Genomic DNA, 22869 nt, shown 5'->3' with positions numbered 1-22869 from the left:
TTTTCCTTAAATTCCACATATGAGAGAAATCATATGTTATTTTTTTCTGACTTATTTCACTTAGCATAATAATCTCTAACTCCATTTACATCCTTGCAAATATTTCATTCTTTTTTAAGCTGAGTAATATTCCTCCCACACATCACATATTTATCCATTCATCAGCGACGGATATTTGGGTTCTTTCAATAATTTGATTGTTGATAATAACATTTAATATATAGAATATAAATACTGGGGTACATGTATCCCTTTGAATCAGTGTTTTTGTATCTTTTGGGTAAAATACCTACTAGTACAATTGCTGGATCATAGAGTAGTTCTATTTTTAACTTCTTGAGGAACCTCCATATTGTTTTCCAGAGTGGCTGCACCAGTTTGTATTCCCACCAACAGTGTAAGAGGGTGCCCTTTCTCTGAAACTTGCTATTTTTCACTTAATATTTTGTCTTAAAAATCTTTTAGCTACTTCAGAGTTGCACACTTTAACCATTCCTCTACTGATGGGATAATAAGACGATCTTCAATTTTTCATATTACAGACTTGCTGCAATAAACATCTTTTACATAAATATCTTTGTGTGTACCTGCATGTACCAATGTAGATACCTAGCAGCAAAAATAGTGACTTTTAAAATATCTTTCTTCAATTTTGAAATATCCTGCAAAATTGTATTTTAAGAAGGCAACAGCAATTTCTTTTACAATGGGCCTTTTTCTCCACAGCTTTATCAATCATTGGTATTAACCATCATTTAAATTCATGCTAATCTGCCCATCAGTGATAAACACTTCTTTGTTTCAATTGGTACTTTATTAATTACTAATGAAATTAAGCCTCTTTTCATATCGTTATTGGTTTTTTAGATTTCCTCTTCTGAAAAGTGGCTTTTCATATCCCTTATTCACTTTTCTATGGGATTTATCTTTGTTACTGATTGTAGGATTTGTTATGTATGGTTGAAAATATTTCCCTGAAACTTGCCGTTTGTTTAAACTCTTTAGGATGCTGGTTGATGTATAAATGTATTTAAGTTTATATACATATACTTACAGCCCCACTCACCCCCTGAAATCTCAGCATTCAGTAAGCCCTTATCAATTCAGAACGCATATATATATATATATATATATATATATGAAACGTTACTTTAAAAAAATATTTTATTTATTTATTTGAAAGGGAGAGAGAGCGAGAGAAAGAGCATGAGCTATGGGAGGGAGAGGGAGAAGCCGACTCCACACTGAGCAGGAAGGCTTACAGGAGACGTGATCCCAGAACACTGGGATCATGACCTGAGCTGAAGACAGCTGCTTAACCAGTTGAGCCACCCAAATGCTGCCATATGTGACTTATTTTCTTATTTAGTACTATTGTAGCCCTGTCTTCATTAAATATTCTTAAAATATATCTTCATATTTTTCTTTTTAAATGATTACTTTTTAAATGTCTGTTTGGCATTTCATCTAGTCCAAGAGTAGATCACCTTAGAATTCCATCTATTTGAAATGTGAACTACAAGATTATTTTCTAAAAGAAAAGTCATACAACATGCTTTTGTATCAGAAAGTATCCATACTATTGTACTGATACAGTGACCTAATTTAAATGAGGAATGATATACCTAGTACATACTTCACACATAAAAGCTCAATAACATTAATTCTACTCTTTATATCTTTCCTTTCAGATTTCTTACCTGCTGCAAACTGAGAATGAGGGTCTTGGCACACTGAATTTTATCAATCTGCCTGGTTTTACTCAGTGTTTCCTTAATAATATCACCATAGTCATTGTAATACTGTGAGAAAAAGAAAAAACATAGCTTTAAAGTTACTGAAATTTCATGAGACAAATTGTGGACTGGTAAAAGAAATGGAAAAGGTAGTTTAAGAGAGTTTAATTTCTTCATCTTAAACATAATGAGAGATAAAAGATATTTTCTAAAGTTAAAGGAATACACATTTAAGATTATGAAATAACTAATGTTAAAACTGGAAATTCTAGGGGACGAAGTGACACAGGTAAATGAAATTCCTTATTCTTTGTAGTAGACACCACTTAAAAGGTGACAAATCAAGACAGAACTTTGGTAGAAACTTCACAAAGAACTAAAACCAAAACAGTTAAAATCACTTACCTCTGGGGAGTGGGCCTAAATAAGGGGGAAGGGAAGATTAGGGTAATAGACCTTTTATTTAGTTCTTTTGTACTAGGATATTCCCTGCTCCCCCAACATGTTTATACTTTCCTATTGTAATATAAAAAACAAAAACAGTGACTTCTTTAATAATTCAAGTTTTTTGGTCACAGGATTTCAAGAATTTTCCTTGTGAGAACCGCTAAGTTTAAAACCAATAAAACCACTAAATTTTAGCTAATGCCTAAAAACCTATGACTTATGTGAAGAAGTGAGTTTATGAGCATAGCAATTGAATTTCATGCTTCCATGATATGAGATGAAAAAAAGAGAAAGATAAATTAATATACTAAAGTGGTTCAATAATCAGATCTCCAATGAATTCCTATTTGTAAATAGTTATATAGGGAACTGGGGCAAAAAGCCACATAACTGAGGTATTTAATAAAGAGAAGCAAGTAAATATTAAAATATTCTCAAAAAAATTAAAGCTTAGAATAAGCAAAGGTGCAAAAATTGCTAAGGAAGATAGCAAGTTTTGGTTAAGGCTCATTTCTTAAAACCAATATGGTACTGTTAAGAGATGAAAAGGAAAAAAACCATGGTAGGCTCATATTCATCTTTTCAAACTGTGTTTAGACATTACTTTAGGAAGCCATCTTGGGTTCCTGTCACTAAGTCTCTCTTTCTATTCCATGTTTGCTTTGTAATTGGTACATCTATCACTACAATAATCATGCTGAGGCTTTATAATCTAATGCGAAGAGCTTAGAAGCTAGACAAACCTAGAAACAAATTCCAGTTTTTGCTACTTCTGAGAGTTATAAGACCTTTTAAAGTAACTTAACTTCTCTGAGCCTTAATTACCTTAACTGTAAATGACGTATTCCCTACCTCAGAGGATTACTTTAATCAACAAACATATTTTGTAAAAGCCTTAGAACAGTGTCTCAAATACAAATGGCACAGAACACAGACAACCACTATTACCATGCTACATATTATGCTGGCATTTTAGTTTATTAAACTGTAAGCTCCTTAGTATAGAAATCGTGTTTTATTTAAATCTCTTGACTATAGCACAGTACTCACACTGCAGCTGTTTAGCAAAATAATTAGTTACTATGTCATAACTAGAACTGGATCATTAACTAAACATGGATAAAGACACAAGTGGATCAATGGCACACATTATATTCTGAACATCGGCAAAACAAAACACTATCTCTGACAGGAGAACAAGATAAAACACACAAACTAAGAAGTATGCCTGTCATAAAGGCTTCTGAGCACTGCTTTTTTAGAAGGTCAGAAACACAATGGAGCTTAAGGAAAGCAGAGTAAACAGCCAGAAAGGGGGAGTACCTATCAAAATCCTGCCATATAAAGAATGGTTTAAAACCCTTCAAAATCTCCTTACCTCCCTCAGGAAAAAAATCCAGGCTTCTCACAGCATATAATTACTAGTGATACCTTCTTTAAATCTTACCTCTGGCTCCATTCTCATAAGCAATCTATGTTGTTACATCAAATTACTTGCATTTCCCCCAAAGAATTCACATTCTTTTGTGTCTCTGTACATCAAGTTCAATCTGCCCCCAATTCCTCCTGCTACTTCTTTGCTTATTAATTTATGTTTATCATCTTAGTCCAGAAGTCACTACTATGCAGTTTCCACTAACCCTCATATTTCTTTAGAGTTGGGTGACTGTTTCATACATTTCCGAGAACCCCTATACATACCTCTATTATATTATATAGTGCAATTGTCTAATTGTTGACAGTTTTCAGCTTTAGACTACTTTAGAGCAAGAATATTATTTATTGAAGATTTATTTATTTGAGAGAGTGCACAAGTAGGGGGAGGGGCAGAGGGAGAGAATCTTTGAGCAGATTCCTTGCCAAGCACAGGGCTTGACCCCAGGACCTAAGAAATCATGACCTGAGCCAAAACTAAGATTTGGACACTTAACCAACTGCACCCAGAGCAGGAATTTAAAAGATATTTGTAACTTTAGTGCCTGGCAGGTGGCATAGTACACAGCAGGCATACTTACAAAAATGTCTTAAAGAGATGTCATAAGGAAGAGAGATTAGATTTCTTCCATGTCAATCAAAAGAGTCTATAAATCATATGAAAATAAGAAGGTGTTCTTACAATAATGTGAGAACTCCTACTTAATGGGGTTAATATAATAGTACAGAGTGACAAAAAACTCGTAATTCTAAAAAGAAAGAAATCTTTCTTAAATATCATAAATCTTAAATATCAGAAAAATCATCAATAATACACAGTTACCTGGCAGTTTAGCTTGTTATCTTTTCATTTTTCAGTGCAGATTTCTCTGCCATTTAGATAGAGGAGAAAAATAAGACTATAAAACTATACCTTCATGTAGTGTTTAAAGATGTCTGCAGCTGCATGCATGTCAACAATATCATAAATGATAAGTTTGCTGAAGGCAGCAAGTAGATTCCTTCTTTTATGTAAGGCTTCAATTTTATTAGCTTCATCTTCTTCATCACCCTCTACCACAGAAAATAAATTGGTTATGAACTTTGGCCCGTTACCAAGGCAAAACAATGTAGACAATCTGTATAATTAAATACCAACTTATAACTTTATAAATAATATAATTCAGTTTTAGGTAAGATAAAAACTGTTAATGACACTGATTACTTTAGGGTGCTATATTTAGTCATATGCTTATTAAATGTTTAGTAGTTACCAAGGTTCCCACCTTTAGGAAACTGTCATAGCAAAGACTGGGTAAGATAAGCAAATCATACATAAATTTTTTTATGATATTTCTGTCATAATACTTTTGTCTGTTTACCTTAAAAATGCCATCTCTTCTCATTTCAATATTTTTTACATCCTATTAGCTATATTTCAACAGAGAAGAAATTTCTGGAAATTTTTAAGACATAGGGAAAAGCCTTCTTTTAGAAAGGAATATAAAGGGAGAAATGGAAATATATGGAGATGTTAGGTTTCAGTGCTTGTCTTAAAAATGGTAACATTATCAGCATTAAATATATTTTGCAAACCGTTTATGCTCATATACATTTTTTTTTAAAATGTAGGCTCTATGCCCTGTGTGGAGTCCAACATGGGGCTTTAACTCATGGTCCTGAGATCAAGACCTAAGTTGAAATCAAGAGCCAGACACTTAACTGACTTGAGTCACCCAGGCACCTCTACACATACAGAATTCTTAAAACAAAGCTGCTATTGAATACTTTCAAAACAAGTAGTATTTCTTCCTCAAGTTTTTAATTCTCAGGCTCCACTGGCTTGTCTTTTTTTTTAATCCTAGAAAAAATTTCTTCACAAGGCTCCAGATGTTGACACATTTGTTTTAGGCTCTGTACTGACTCTCTCAGGTTTTTGCCTGCTCTTAGTAAGGAAGTATTCTTTCTTTCCATATATATATATATCTTTCCATATATATATAGATATCTATCTATCTATCTATCTACCTATCTATGTGTATATATTTATATACACACACACGTTTTATATTTATTTATATATATTATATATAATATACACACACATATACATATGTGTATGTACATATATGAGTATGTGTGTATATATATATATATATTTTTTTTTTTAATGAAAGAACTTACTCAACTGCTCTCTTCCCTTTTTGCTAAAGAGAAATAGTAAGTAAATTTTATCTCCTGGGATTAAAATGGATGGTAAATAGACTTTATTTCATAATTTAGTATTTTCTAAAATGTTCTGTTAAGTAAAAAAAAAAAACTGCTTTAGTAGCACCAAATAGATCCACGAATCAGATATGCTACAGACCTTAAATCATCTATTTCACAAATAACCTATCACTTATTACAATTATTGATATTGGTCTAATTATGTTACACATTATCATTATGCAGGCTGATCACAATTTTGCATGGTCAGGGTTTTTTTTAAAAGATTTTATTTATTTATTTGAGAGAGAGAGACAAAGATAGAAACAGAGATAGCAAGAGAGAGCACAATAGAGAAGGAGAGGGAGAAGTAGGTTCCCTGTACAGGGCTTGATCCCAACCTGAGTGGAGGGCAGAGGCTTAACTGACTGAGCCACTGAGGCACCCCCAACTGGTGAGGTTTGTTAACAGTCTTTTAACACTTGGTATCTTATAACATTTTGTTAATGTAAGTAATACATGATGACAACTCAGGAATAGAAACTTGGGGCTTTCTTTAGAAAAATTGTGAACCTGGACATAGTTCAATTAGAAACACATCCATCCTACATATACATTTTATACATGTGGGAAATGACAAATGTACACAATTATTTATGATAGCAAAATTTATAACAGAAGATTGGTAATGAGCCAAACATTAGTAGGAGATGGATAATATAAAATGAGCTATAAACAATGAAATACTTTGTATCTGTTGGCAAAGAATAAAGAAACTCTATATGTAGTGCTAAGGAAAGACCTCTATGGTATTATTCTAAAGGACGGAGATGTCACTGTGTACATTTTTCTTCTTGTTGGTTTCTGAACTACATGAATGTATTAATTCTTTTTATTTTTATTTTGAGAGAGAGAGAGCATGTGAAAGTGGGAGGAGGGACAGCTGGGAGAGAGAATCTTAAGTGGACTCCAGCATGGAGTCCAACGTGCTGCTCGATCTCATGACCCTGGGATCATGACCAGAGCCAAAATCAAGAGTCAGACACTTAGCCAACTGAGTACCCAGGTACTTCATAACTGTTTTTAAAAATCCTACTACTTTTTAGGACTGAATTTGAATTATTTCCTAATATATTTTGGGGTTGGTAAATAAAAGATCAACACTGGGGCACCTGTGTGGCTCAGTTAATTAATCATCTGCCTTCAGCTCAAGTCGTGATTCCAGGATCCTGGGACTTAGCCCTATGTCGGACTCTCTGATAAGTGGGGAGCGTGCTTCTCCCTCTTTTTCCCTCTACATCCTCTGCCCCATTCATGCTCTCTCTCTCTCTTTCTTCCTCTCAAATAAATACATAAAGTCTTAAAAAAGAATAAAAAACATCAATATTGACAAGATAGTAGCTACAAATACCCATGCTCTGGTTCTCCTCGTCTTGGTCAATGAAAACATGATCCATCACAAAACTGAGGAGTTCAGATTGGAGTCCAGTATCTGGATTAAACACCAAAGGCTGAAGGCCTTCCCTGCCACCTGTCATTAACTGGTGGCTAAATATCATCAGAAGATCACAGAGTAACATGAATGCCTGCAATGCAGAGGGAATTCATCAGTAATATATAACTACAGTTACGGATCAATGTTAATGAAAACATACTAAATTAAATGTACTTTAATAACAATATCATGACACAAATGGAGTACTTAAATTTAAGTTATTTAGTTTTAATTTCCAAACTTAATGAAATTACTTTTTCTCATTAACTAGTCCCATTTAAGACTTTTTCCCCCTAAATATAATGTTTTTCTTTTACTTGGCCGTATTAATCCAAAACAATTAAGAGATTTTGACTTAACTTAAAAAAAAAAAGACTTAAGGCCGACTCTAGAAATATGAAATTAGTATAATAAATTATGACAGAGTTTAGAAATCAACTATATACTGCTTATCTTAACACAAACTGTATTATCCAACAAATTACAATGCAATACTCTAAACCTTAAAGCTACTATCTAGGATTCTTCTTTAAAATATCTAATGCAAAAAAAACAAAAACAAAAACAAAAACAAAAAACACCCAAAACACAAAAAACCTCTAACAATAGATTTAAAATTGAATTTAAGACCATTCACGTAAAAATCAGTATCTGAAAGCTTGTCAACAAATTTAATCACATAAGGGAACCTTCAATACATTTCCCTAAAGAGAAAGTATAATAGTTAATGTTGTGAAATTTGTCCGATTTAATGGATAGTATGAAATAATCCTGTGTCAGCAGTTTACTGTAACTGAATGATCTTGTTGTGGGATAACTGAGGCCTCTGGTAACTCAAAACAATGCACTTATCCCCTTCTAAATATTGATTTCTATGGGAAAACATAATTTTGGTATGCATTTGGAGATGGCTATATACTTGGCTATCTACCTCCAGCAAGAATCATGGCAGTTCATGCTCTGGCTACACAATCATAAATTACATAAATATATTTAGAAAGAGCCACTTGAAAAGGGCAGCATAAAGGGAATCCAGGGGGAAATATATATATTTTTTATTGAGGACACAGTTTTAAGTATCACCAGTGATTATGCAGAAACAATGAATTGGTTTGGTTTAATTTGGTTTAAATGTCCTGAGCCAGGTACTTTTAGACAACACTGATAGGATTCAGAAGGTTTAGTGAGTAAGGTTTAGGAAGACCATCTCTCTTCCCATTTCAAGTTAGGTGCTGATAATTTTAATAGACAACTGTGACAACCTACTTGTAAGAAGGGATAACAAAGAGTACTACAGTACTCTTTAACTATACTAACTAGATATTTTCTAGTCCAACATTATGATTATTAAAAAAAAAAAAAAACCAGTATGGGAAAAAGGACCCTGTTTTATATAGGTACTTTTATATAGTACTAGTATATAGTACTTTTAGGTAAGTACCTAAATAAAGTACCTATTCCCAATAGAATAATAGAAATAAATAGTTTACAAAATCACTTCATGGAAATGGTACTGCCTTGGGCTATGCTGCCCCAACCCAAGGAGTGAGGACGGTCTGTTGAACCAATGCGCTATATCCACTTGCACCCCTACTATTCAGGGACAATGCAGGGACTCAAGGATTCCTTGCCCTAAGAAAACGGATTCTGCTACAAAAGGCTGCACTGGCTCCTCCCTAGGCATATCACCTGTGTGCATACTCCCAGGTCCCAGGACGGATGTTTGAGGGTATAACACTGACAAAAAGTTTGGACATATGGGCTGGAGTGTTTATACACATGTGTGTGTAAAGTTCTTCCTGGTGTGATAAGAAGAGGCTGGACCACAGGCCAGCTCTCTAACCCTCCCAGTTTAAGGACAGAATTCTTAGGAATCAGGAATTATGGAACCAGGTCATTATGCCAGTGTAGGTAAAAGACCTATAACAAGTTAGTTAGCTTGCTCTGTTATATTATATATTCAGATATCTGTACTTTTGTCCCACGTTCCATAAATGTTAAGGATTGATTTGTATGCTAAGAACTGCCATAAAAAATTAACTCAGAATCTCATTGTTCTTCAATGTATTTAGTAATTTTTTATTGAGAGCTCTTAACTGATAATTTCTTACCTGTTCCTTCACTGGAGTATTAACATTAGATAGGCACTGCTGGCAAACAGCCAAGAAGGATTTCACTGTTTTCCTCAATACCAACAAATCCTCCTGTAAGACACATTCAGATTTGTAAACATGAATTAAAATATCCTAGAACACTAATACAAAAGAAAAAAATAAATGGAAAATAGCCAATTGGCTTATTGTTAAGTAAATTCATAAAACCAAACTTATTTTTGAGAACCAAATTATATAGTTATTTCCTAGTTATCCTAATGGAAGGAGCAGCAAAACTGGTAATCCCAAATACTCAGTTCTATTTAGCTATGGAATGCTCAGTATGATTTTCTCCAATATGTTTTCCTTTATAAATTTGGTTTACTTGGGTTGTTATTATTAATCTTCCTAAATAAATGCTTGTTGGTAATAAGGTGAGGGAGCACAGCAGCACACCGAAAAAGATCAATTAAGCAACAAATATGTACTGAATTTCTCCCATATTCTCAGCACTCTGTAAAATGTCAAGGAAAGAAAAATAATTTTAAGACTGTATGTATCTGTGCCCTCAAAGAGTTAACATCCTAGCAGGGAATTAGGCCAATCAGAGTAATCAAGTGTTCAAATTTTTTTGTATTAACTCTAACCATAGCAGAGAGAGCTGAGCTGGAGGGACCTTCAGAACAGGATAGCCTTTTTAAAATTGAGTGAATAGGATTTAATTAGATGGCCACATAACATTCACTGTGAAACATCTGAAAAGTATAAAAGGAAATTTAAATTTATCAAGTACCTAAATGTGTCAGGTACTGGTTTGAGGGCATACTGCTACATAATTTAATATTTATATCGATCAGAAGTAGTCATTATTAGCAAGGGTTTGAAACCAGGACTGTTCGACATCAGAGGTCATATTCTCACCAATGAGGAAGACACATGAAGATAATTCAGTATTACACTGATATTTAAGATAGTACTGAAGAGTAATCAAATTAGCAAAGGCTGACAATGAAGAAATCACTTTTAAAAAGTACTTTATTAAATTAAAGTTCTTGAAGCTACTTTTTTTTTTTTTTTTTTTTTTTTAAAAAGCAGATGACAACACTTATTCTTTTCTGGGATCTTCACATCCCAAATAAAGATAAACTTAAAAAATTGTGCACATTTCCTTTTACTAACACAAGTGTAGTATTTGGAAGAAAGAATAAGCTCATTTTGTGCAGAACAGTAAAAACACTGTCTTGAAAACTTTATTGTTCCTGCAGATGAACATCTAATAACCAAAACTCAACATTCTTTGACCTTCTCTAATCTCAAAGATTCATTATACATTAGGGGAAATAGACTAGAAAACCAGGCAGCTGCAACAGAATGTAAGGAGTACTATGTGGGAAAGCTTAATCCGGAGTCAAAAGTAGTTACAGAAGAGTTCCCAAAAAGATAACATGTAAGCTGAGTTTTGAACTGCTAAAAATTATCTAGCTATAGGAAAAGGTGTCCCAGAGAACACGAAATGTTGTGCTTTTGAGAGACTGTTATCTTTCTGCACCTGGGGCACAAATAGGGAGGAGAGAGCAAGAGAGAAAGCTGAAAAGGAAAACAGGATACATTCCCATTTAAATGGAAGACCATTTAAAATTCCATGTTAAATCATCTGGATATTAACCTAATGGCACTAAGGAGCTACTGCAGAAGAATTTTTATCAGAAGAGTGCTAAAATTTTGTTTTCAAGAATCATATTCTAAGCAGAATGGTAAATATAATCTTCTACTGAATGCTTATTATGTACCCAGCACTGTGTTCTAAGGGCCATAAATTTAAATTTCACAATCATTGTATGAACTAAGTGTTAATATTCCTTTTCCACAGATGAGAAAACTGAACTTCAGAACACCCATACATTCTAAGTGAGAGAGTAAGGATCCAAATATGGGGTTATCTGACTCTTCTGACTCAAAAGTCCATGTTCTTAATCGTTATTCTATGTTTCCTTACATATAAACAAAGGTCACAGGAATAATTTAGAATGAGGGCCTGAAAATAAAATGTTGGCAATAAAGATGTGAAGAGACTGAAGAGAAATTAAAGAGCAGGACAAAATTTACAAACTAATCAGAATGGGGGCTATTGATTCATCCCTAAGTTTTTAGGTACTCACCTACTAGATGTATGATGGTGTAAGTCACTGAAATAGTTAACACATACAAAATGCTAACAACAGTTCAGTTTTGGAGATGATGATCTGAGATCCCTGAAAAATATCCTACTGGTGATGTTTAGTAGGCAGTTCAATATAGGAGTTCAAAGCCCATGGGAAAAAATTTGAGTAGGAATAAATATCTGGGAATCCTTGGCATTTAGATGGCAACAGAAGAGAGGGAAGTAAATGAGATTACTCAAGGAAGATATGCAGATAAGGGGAAAAAAGTATCTTGGGGAACACCAATATAGAATGGATGGCTAAGAAAGAAGAGCATGTGAAGAAGTCTAAGAAATGGTCTGAGTAGGAATAAAAACCAGAAGAATACGGCATCTTCTGGAAAGAAAACATTAAAAAATGTTAAGGAAAAAAATTTAAAAAATGGATGTAGTAATTGAACAATTCACAAATGTCACAAGAGAAAACACAAGCGAAAAAAAATTAGGAAACAAATTAAAAACAAACAAACAAACAAACAAAAAACTATCCCATTTAAAGCAATGGTAAGGTTGTGAGTGACCATGGAGAGAACACTTTTAGTGGAATTAAAGGGCTCAATCAGACGGCAGTGGGTTCAAAGGAAGAAAAAGAAGAAGGCAACTCTCAAAAAAGTTTACCAAGAGTCAAAAAAATAGGATGACTGCTAGAGTCTTTTGAGATTGATGAAGGATTTTTTGGGGGTGGGGGTGGGGGTGGTGGTCTCTTTTTGATCTTTTTTTTTCTTAAGATTTTATTTAACTGAGGCTGATGCCCCCTGATCCCAGGACCCCAGAATCATGATGGCAGATGCTTAACTGACTGAATCTACCTGGGCACCCCTACTGATCTTTTTAACAGAAAATTTTTGAGAATTTTGATGAATGAATAATTGAACAAAAAACAAAGAGCAAGCCAGGCTACTGACCAGCAGTGTGACCTTAGAAAATTAATTTTATGTCTCAGGATTACAGTGTTTAAAAATCTGTAACTGAATCTAAACTATGAGGTTCTATGGCATTCTGTGATTCTCTTGAATTAACTCCTAGACACTCAGATGAGAACAGATTGGTGCTAACTGGTAAACCTTCTAAGTATTTAAAGGATGAATGTTCACTGTTCCCTTGCTAGTACCTAGAATAGTGTTTGGCACATGGCAGGTGTTTACTGAATGAAATGCCAGTACAAATAATACAGATGATACTACAATTCTAGGGTCAAATGTGTCATGTATTCATTTTATCAAACTATGAACGGAGTTTTAAAAAAATGATGCTAGGAGGTATTAATGATCCTTTATGTCCTTAAATTTCTCAGTCAGTGTGCAAAGAAGCAGTCTAGGGAACCAGCTATCTTTGGAGTTGAGGCAAAGTATTCCTTTAAGGGTCAATCATAAAGCAGATAAAAAATGACAACTTGCCAATTCATTTGAAGAGCTGTAAACTGAACATTGCAACTAAGTAAGCAACCTACTGATGACTAATCAGAACTATTTTAAGAAGAAACTGGAAACGGGAAGTAATCAAGAAAATAGAAGCTAAAGGCCTTTAGCAGTAAAGTTTGGATTAGATTTGGATGCAACTTAAATATTATTTGAGTGTTCAAGAAAGTTAGTTTTATTGTAGTCAATTAGATTCCATTAAAAGAAATATAAATACCAAAAGATTTAGGTAAGTGGACAGAGATACTATATATTTTAACTAATCTTACATGATAAATCCCTTTAAACAGCTGGGAACAGAATTTAGGTTCTTGTGGATTTCAGAATACAGTACTTTTATTCACTCTACAATTTCCCACTTCATTTTGTGGGCATCTTACTATATTTCATTTGATTTAAATAGTTGGAATCATGATTCCCAAGACTGTGACTGTGATCAAGTTAAGGGAGGCAGCCATTATTGGGATTCAGGGTAGTAAATACCTTCAGAAATTTTCCGGATGTTAAATAAAAATTTTAAAAGAGGTTCGGGGTTTGCAAGTTTAAAACTCCAGTATTAAGGTAAGTTTTATTGAGTGGGTTTTATTCTTAATGTCCTTTGAAAAACAGTTAACAGATGATACTCAAAATGATAAAAAGAAAAAGAAATATAAAAACATTTTAAACAGGGCCAATAACAAGAGCTTAGTTTAAACCACTAAAAGTTGGTACATTTACCTGAACTCCTTTAAAATATAAACCATTGGCTATTTTAAAATCTGAGAAAACTTGTTACATTCTGTATATTCTGGAATGAAAACCTCTCCTGCTGTAATAGCTGTAGTAATTATGAAAAAAATTAAATATGCTTAACGTGCATTGAATAAAAAGGAACATTTTTATATGTAGCTTTTTTCTGGGCTAGAATTCAATTAAAATAAAGTTAACATTTGCTGGCACTTACTGTGTATCAAGCACTACTCTAAGTTTTTTTGTGAATTAACTAATCCTCATAACCGTGATGGGTACTGATATTATTATCACTCTTCCATTTTTACATACAAAGAAATAGGCACAGAGATGTTAAATGCAGCCCCAAAGACCAAAGCAGTTTGCCTCTAGTCTGTGCTCTTAACCATTTTGCTATAATGACTCTTTTCTACAAAGTGAGAAAATTAATATGCTGAGGAAACAGACATTATGGAGATAAGAAATTTGAAACTCAAATTACTCAAATATATAAAAATAATATAAAATATAATATTATTAAATATGGATTAATATATTATATAATATAAAATATAATATTAAAGTATAATGTTATTATATAATGATATAAATAATATCTATATAAAATTTTGTGTGTGTGTGTATATATATATATATACGTGCATTGAATAAAAAGGAACATTTTTATATGTAGCTTTTTTCTGGGCTAGAATTCAATTAAAATAAAGTTAACATTTGCTGGCACTTACTGTGTATCAAGCACTACTCTAAGTTTTTTTGTGAATTAACTAATCCTCATAACCGTGATGGGTTTAAACTAAGCTCTTATATATATATATATATATACACACACACACACAAAAGCTAGTTAATCCACTGGACACAAGCCAAGAACAAGTATGCTGATTATCCAGAGTGCAATTTTAAGAAATTAGAATGTTTTGGGAGAACCTCTACAACTCTAAATACTTATTTTACTTACAAATCCCCTTTCTAGCCAGAGTACCTAAATTGTAGAGGTGAGAACTAAAGACACAGACTGAAAAAAAAGAGTAATTTACTGTTCTCTCTTAGGCAAGTACAAGCTATATATGAACTAACTATATGGTACTTCTTTTCAAATGCTTTTTCCTAAACGAAACCAGTGTTTTCTCTTCTTTTCAGAAAGCAGCTTGGCATCATGAACACTTTTCCCAGGTAGCTGTGGAAAGGAATTTCAATGGGTCAGGTGGTTAAGATTTTCCCAAGATTTAAGTTATAATATCTTGGGGCTAGATTCTTTTGTATCCATTTTGGAAGTTGTTTCACTAGATTGGCCAAAGTTTTTTGGTTTTTCTGTTTTTGTTTTTCTTTCTGGTAGATCTACTGAAACCAAGAATTTCAAGGAATTAAGATGTTTTACAACTGGATGGCAAAATCTTACAATGAAAAACCCTGAATAAGGCTGGCATAAGGATTGTGAATTTATCATATAAGCCACATAGAATTTTTCTCAAAAGGCACAAAGGCTCAAAGCTGACTTACTCTAACAACTTGAGAAGAAAAAAATTGTAAACTGCCCCTTAAGAACCAAGAATCTCAATATGACTATAATCAATGAAGAAAGGTCAGAGTTTAGTTCCTATACACACACACACAAATATGTATCTAGTGTAGGTCTGAGATACAGCATGGCAGATTTTGTGCTCTATCTGTATTTTGGAGTGATGAGGTACGTCAAGTTAGTCATAACAGTCACTATTTTCCCCCTGTACCGCTGACTTCTCCTTTAACTTAATCTTTGTACATTTTTATTATGTATCACAGTATTATGTGTCTAGAGAAAGACCAAAATTTAGCTGTCCTTTTATCTACAACTATGAAATACCATTAAGATAATCACAGCCGGAGATTGAAGCCATAGAAAAACTATTAGTTCAATATTATCTGACAAATACACATTTTAAGAAGGGGGAGGAAAAGAACAGAAAAGTTGTAAAATAAGGAGCAAGACTAGGTCAAAGGTGTCAGAATATGAAAATAAAGCCTGTGTTGAATTAGTAATCAATTTTCATGATAAAGAAAGGGCACAAAACTAGTTATCCAGAATAAAGAAATAGAATTACTGACAAAGTCTGGTAACAAGAGCAGGCGGCTACTTTGTGAGGCCATGGATTAGCAAACTTTTTGTGTCAAAAGTCAGACAGTAATATTTTAGGCTTCATGGGCCATACAGTCTCTGTCCCAACTACTTTGTCACTGTATAAAAGAGCCCTAGATAGTACATAAATGAATGAGCATGGCTGTTTCATTAATACTTTATTATAAAAACAAAGGTCAGGCCAAATTTGGCTCATGGGCTATACTGGGCTCTACAGCTCTTTGGAGCATAAGCTGTGTTATTTTACCTGTTTTCAGCACTGTTACTAACATGTAATGGGGCTCATTACATTATTTTTCAGCCCAACTAAGTCACTGTCCACATTAAATATGATAAAAACAAATGGAACTAAATTCATTTACTTGGGACACATCAGTGAGCAAAAGACGTAGTAAAAAGCATCACCACTGTGATGGGGTAAACCCTATGTAGTACCTTTAATACTGCTTTCTTGTATGAATTGCTGCTACTAGCTTCTCTTTTGGGGGTGGGGAGAGGGTGTGCCACTTTTGTGAATACACATTAAAATAAGTACTGAATATTTAAACCCCAAATGTAATACCTAGTTTTCAGTGTTGTTGCTTTGAGTTTGAATCCCCACCTGCTGACTCATGCCTTTGCCTCAGACTAAATCTACTTATGATCCAGGAACCCTTAAGCTGCCCACTATAGTTCCAAAGCATCTGACTTATTTCCTACAGTGTACAAAGATGAAGGAAGCTAGAGGAGTCGTCAGAGGGGCAGGGGAAAAGTAATGTGTGTTAGACCAAACTGAGAGACCTGAATTCCAGAACTATTCCAAGATACAGATGGAGAACAAAAATCTACCAGGCTCTTTCTCAAACCTACACTAGCTACTGAGCATGTTTACATACTCCCACAGCCTTAGATAACAATTCATTTAGTATCAAATTCTTGGTTTGGAAAGGGAAGATTAGGAAAGCACAGACTAGGACTGCAGTTTAATGCTATCAAACCAACAGTTGTGGCCTGCTAAAACATTTCCTTCAATTCAATCTTCTTCAAAACCTTATCTAACAGTAAATATCACATATACATTAGGAAACTGAAGTTCTTCCAAAGAAGTAGTAACTTGCTTATCTTTGCCATTCATGGTAAAAAACGGCAACAAAATCTGAACTTAGATTTAACTCCAAAGATCATGCTCCAACACAAAAAATGTTGGAAATACACTCTATTTATTAGCAAGGAGCTTCTTATATTTATAAATTGGGTCTGTAAGAAGATTTCATTTAACAAACACCTAGTGATTTTTAGAACAGCTGCTGGAAAACATTTTTTAAACAAAAAACCTACTTTAGGAAGGAAAAAAGCATTATGATATCAGAGAATATTAAGTACAATATGGACCATTTCCTATTTAAATAAATGGACAAGAAAGTAAGCTTTTATCATTAATTATGGTGAGGCAAGTCTCCAATTTCTGTACTAGAAAGTGGGAAGTGTTATGTTTGTTTAAATACTCTTACTGTTGCTTTAGACCTCTGATAAGCTCAGTTTAAACACACTCTTAAATTATAATAATTGTTCCTTAGAATAGATTTTCTCAGTCCTGGCTTATTTTTTATATCATAAAGTATTAAATATGTTAAGGAGTTTCAGTGAGTCCTTTAAAGACCACTATCCCTGGGTAAGTAAAAACAACATCCGAATAGGCTAGTAAAGCTGAAGAAGCCATATTCTGTCGTTCCCAACCAGAGAGCAATTTAAAAAATTAGAATCCTAGGAATAGAGTTGCAAACAACATGCAATTCTTTTTTTTTAAAATTTTATTTATTTATTTGACACAGAGAGAGAGAGAGAGAGAGAGATCACAAGTAGGCAGAGCAAGAGGGGGAAATAGGCTCCCTGCTGAGCAGAGAGACCAATGTAAGTGCCTGATGTGGGGCTTGATGCCAGGATCAAGACCTGAGTTGAAGGCAGAGGCTTAACCCACTGAGCCACCCAGGCGCCCCACAACATGCAATTCTTAGTGACTCATGACTTCGAAGTTCTTTTCTAAATTGAACATATTTAACTTTTGTTTTTCAGAGGTTTTTAGAATGTTAGAATTAGATAAAATTTTGGAGAAGCTTAGAATTTGGTATAAACAGCTACCTACTTCAGTATTGCAGGTTTTTTTTAAAAGGAACATTCTGAGGCCTGAACAAGAAATGGATTTAAACAAGACCTGGCTCTGTCTCCCCTAACTTTCCTAGACCAACCAATCAGGCACTTGAGATAGGACATAGTATTAATAGAAACACAACTATCAAAGAATGACTCTGAAGTCATGAACAATCAAAAGGAAAGGCTTTAATTTGACTACATAGTTACTCAGGATAGAATTCTCAGGAAATAAAAGGTAGGGGGAAACATTCAAGAAGAAAAGATAAGGTAAAATCGTTATACACTACTAAAATTGTGTTCCTAGAGGACAGCTATTATTTCCTGCTCTTGGCACTACTCCCTTCCCCTACAAAGCAGTTAAATCTGCAGATGGAGAGGTACTATCTGTATTTTGTTACTACAGGAATTTGGGGCAAGGTCCCAAGTGAGCTATCTCTCTTATTCATTGTTATTCTAAAGGACTGGGGAGGGAAAAGAAACAGGTGTAGAAAGCAGCCTGTAGACTTTTACACATTTGAGTCTATTTCTAGTACACTTCTAAAAATGTACATTTTTATGAAGAATAGTAAGGTTATACACATATCTCTTCACTGGGCTTGGCCACCATCAGTCCCATCTTCACTGTAACTCTTCCTTTCCTCAGTCTTTTTGTAAGTAAACAAGTTGGAATTTTCAGAGGAGACCCTTTAGTCAAGACGGTAATGGAGGAATAAATTTTGCAGCTAAATACCTCAATAATAATTGAGGTATTTGTATGAGGTACTTGTATGAATTGCACCCAAGGGATTTTGATTTTAACTTAGAAGACTAGGAATAGGGCCAGGGTCCAGAAGGCAGAGATGTTTGCCCCAGGTCCTCCCTATTGCTATCTATAGTAGGAACATGCAGGGTAAGGCAGAGAGCTACAAATTTAAGATTATAGAGAGTAGGACAGCTCCTCCCAGGAGGAAAAAAAAATATTGAGGATAAATTCTAGCTCCCAAGGCCAAAAACGGCAATAGGGGCATTATATTAGCCCTAACTCTTATTTACCTGGCTCTTTAAATGTCTTTGTATATGTCCAGAAGGAGCTGAAGGAAGAGGATGTTTTCTGTTAGAGAAGAGAAACTGAAGGCTGCTTCTACAGGACCAGCACTAGGGGGCACCGTAGCAAAGTATACTGAGCATGACCTGTGTGACTGCCAAAGAGCTTCAACTCTGGAAATTAGGGGGAACAGAGGAAATACCCATTGGTAAAACCCAATGCACTTCCAATTCAAATAAAGATCTAATCCTGTTCTTGATATAGTCTTTTCATATATTTCATTTTATGAAAGTTTTCATTGTTGTGTTAAATTATAACTTAAATTTAAACCAAATATAACTACCATTCATAACTTTCTGAATAACAGTGTTCATGACAACAGAGAAGAAAAATAAATTTTAGAAAGTACTCTCTAAAAGCAATTTGGCAATATATATCAAGCCTCAAAAATATGTACCATCTTTGACCCAGCAGTTCCATTGCTAAGAATATAACATGAGATGAAACAATGTAACGCAGAACAAGCTTTTGCACCCAAATGCCCATCATGGCATTAATTTTATTTATTAACATGTTTAAACAGCCTAAATATCCAAGAGATAAGAGTGGTAAAAGAAATTATGGTATATTTATACAATGGACTATCATGCATACATTAAAAATACTATCTACAAACAGGTCTTAGTAACTGAGGGACATGTTGATTGAAGATGAGACACAAAATTTTGTAAACTGGAAATATATTGTGATGAGACTGAAGTGAGTTAGAAAAAGTACTGCAAGAAAATACACCAGAATGTTAACAGTGGCTAATCCACAGGTGGTAAGATTCAGAAATTTTATTTATATATTTTTTATAATGAATAAGTCCTCAAGTAAGAGAGCCTGAATTTATGAAAACCAATCTATTTATATTTTACACCCAAAACTAATAAGTATAATTTATTAATTAAAAATTTAAGTGACCTCCTCACAGATTTAAATGAATTTCTATAAATATAATAGTGAGTAGAGAAAAACAGTGGTTAGCTGTCTAATTCCTCACTAGCAAAATGGTTCATTTCATATTAACATATTAATTGCTCAACAACAAAAATAAAAAATAATTCATGTAAGAACACTTTCAAATTGTCTCTAAATGCTGAACATTACTCATGTTAAATATATAGACCCCAGGAGGCTACTATATTAAATTTAATTTTCATAAAATAAAAGGAAAAAAAGGATAGAGTGTATTAATTACCAAAGTACTCTATATACTTCAACTGTAACTCACTGGCATTACAAACTGGTATTTAAGAAATCACAGTAACTTCTCACTAAATGTATCCCATTGGGGATACCGAATGATGAAAAAAACCTGGCTTGTGATATAACTTACATAATTTGTCAGTATACAACTGATTAACAGACATTGTTAGCTTGTATTCAGCAAGGAGTCAACCAATGTGCCTTTAAAAATTTTGTTTAAAAACAACAACAAAACTCTCTAGAACTAGCTGTGTTAAAAACTCTCTAGAACTAACTGTATTAAAAGCTTAACAATGGAAGAATTCAAAAAGTGTTAACAGAAAAACTAAATTGAGATTTAAAAGACTAGCGTTCTTAAGTTTCAGATCTTAATCACATTCCAATGTTTCTAAGTATCAGATTCCTTTTCTGTACAATGGGATTATCATAACACCCACTTTATAGAATTATGAGGAAGCTTTAATTAAGTTAAAGCATTTAATTAAAGTGATTTACAAAATGTAAAATATTAACAAGGTAATATTAACAACAATGTCCCCTTCTAGGCCTTATCTAAAACAAACAGGTCTCATCAAATCACTTCCAAATTTCCTTATAGCTTCAATATCACATTTATAAACAACAGAATAATACTGCTACAGCAAATAAGATACAGGACACACTAGGCTTTTTTCTAATGTTCATTCAAGCTCAACAACTCTGAGTTATATGTGATAAGTCAAACCTAAGAGCAGGATGGGAGAATCAAGTTATTTTTGAACTTTTTGTGATGAAATTATTATCACTGTTAGATATCATCATCAACAAAAACACCCCCTCAGACAGAATCAAAAGGTATAAAGCAAAAATGAATTTCTCTCCTTCTTATGCTTGTTCCCGAAGAATTTCTTTCCCAGAGTTAACCTACTGTTAAGATTCTCATGTATCTATCCACATACATGCAGTTATAGCAGTTATTAACCTTAGCAGATTGAAGAATTTTAGAGGAAGAAATGATTGGTCCAATACAACTTTCAATTTTAGAAATAAGTAATTGGGTATTTTAATTGTTATTAATATCTGGAATATATTTCACAATAGATAAAATGATTTGACATACCTTATCTGCTTTAAAATTATTCAAGTGAATTGCCTTAAGGTTATTTATACAAAAAGCTAATGATGTGGCTGGAACTACAGTTAGGAAGTTTATATCATATCAGGGGGGATAGCAATAATACAGATTAAATGCATACAAAGCTTATGTATATAGGTCTTAAATTTTCAAAGATATCCTGTATCACGTAAGGGATCAGAAAGTTTGGCAACTACTGATCTAATAATTATTATACAGAGAGTCATTAAAATAAATGTTTTAAAAGGAGAAACCTTAGCAATGAGAGATTAATTTTTTTAAAGTTTGCTGGAGTCTTACAGATTCATGCTTCTCAAGATTATCACTTAGAGAACCACTTTTCAATGACAGATATAACTAGCACATGATATTACTGAACATACTTTGGTTAAAAAAATTACCAACAACTTCAAAATGAGAAGTAATAATTTGAGAGACACTTTAGTAAGAAGAATTTCACGTATGATATAAATGCACACAAAACTTTATACAAACAACTGAATAAGAGGGCACTTAAAAGATGCTGCATTTTCTGGCATAAAGAAAATCAGTGTTAATCACAAAAGCTGCACTGCACTGCCAGTGTGGCAAGGACAACTATGAAATCTGTATTATGAGAAATGATAAAAAAATGAAGGGATCTTTTATTAGAAGAATGAGTCAGACCAAAATTAAACAGAAAGCTAAGAAATTTTCAAAATAATTCTACTATAAGAGGGCTAAAAATATAGGAAATATTCAAAGAAGTGGATTCAAGAATAGAGATTCTCACTCCAATTAGGAATATAATTGCAAAGAACAAAATTAAAATTAAATTTAATAAAGGAATTAACCATTAATTATGCTAATTTGGGGGCATGTATATATTCCAAATTTAATAAATGCAAGAATCAATATTCAGCCAAAAAACAAACAGCTCAGATAATCTAAATGATCTCAGAAAAAAAAAGCAAACGAATAGCAAAATCAACCAAATGAAAAAATCAAAATAAAAGTAATTATGTGTAATATATAAACTCTTGCTATCAAACTTTAACTTCCATATATTCAATATCCTTTAATTTTACCATATTAAGGAACATTTCAAAAACGCAAAACTGTAATAAACTTTAAAGTGACTTGAGTTACTAATAAAAGGTGAACTTTGATTTTTGCGTTTCAAGACTAAAACTGTCAATAGAATATAAAAACCAGGAGGCTAACCAATACATTACTGTTGCTCTAACTGAAAATAAAAACCGCAAATACTTTCTAAAGGCAGAGAAATCCTCAAATTATTAATCAGCAAAGAAAGAATGCTCCATATCATGCTCTTGGTTCTATACTGTATTAACCTTTACTGGTTAAACAGCCTCTGTTTTGTTAAGATGAGGATACATAAACATTGTGAGATACCATCAATACAGAGTATTTTAAATCAAAATCTACTTGCTTTTTAAATTTTTTAATGGACCACTGAAGTAGTATGAATTTAGAGTAGAAACCTACATGA

At 33.3% G+C, this 22869-nt stretch overlaps 1 protein-coding gene across 11 annotated transcripts in view; it reads right to left on the bottom strand.

Annotated features, from left to right (window-relative positions):
- STAG1 (STAG1 cohesin complex component) overlaps nucleotides 1–22869 on the bottom strand; it is a 425728-nt gene that overhangs the window by 26812 nt on the left and 376047 nt on the right. For all 11 annotated transcript variants that reach the window (XM_082690738.1, XM_082690746.1, XM_082690747.1 and 8 more), the window contains 4 exons: nucleotides 9411–9503; nucleotides 7216–7390; nucleotides 4531–4670; nucleotides 1701–1802 (listed from right to left, as the gene is read on the bottom strand). In XM_082690738.1, coding sequence (XP_082546864.1) covers nucleotides 1701–1802; nucleotides 4531–4670; nucleotides 7216–7390; nucleotides 9411–9503 — 510 coding nt within the window. The remainder of the gene's footprint in view (nucleotides 1–1700; nucleotides 1803–4530; nucleotides 4671–7215; nucleotides 7391–9410; nucleotides 9504–22869) is intronic.

Source organism: Mustela nivalis, assembly GCF_964662115.1.
Source record: "Mustela nivalis genome assembly, chromosome: 1".
NCBI classification, from domain to species: Eukaryota; Metazoa; Chordata; class Mammalia; order Carnivora; family Mustelidae; genus Mustela; species Mustela nivalis.
This window is presented reverse-complemented; position numbering and strand designations above follow the sequence as displayed.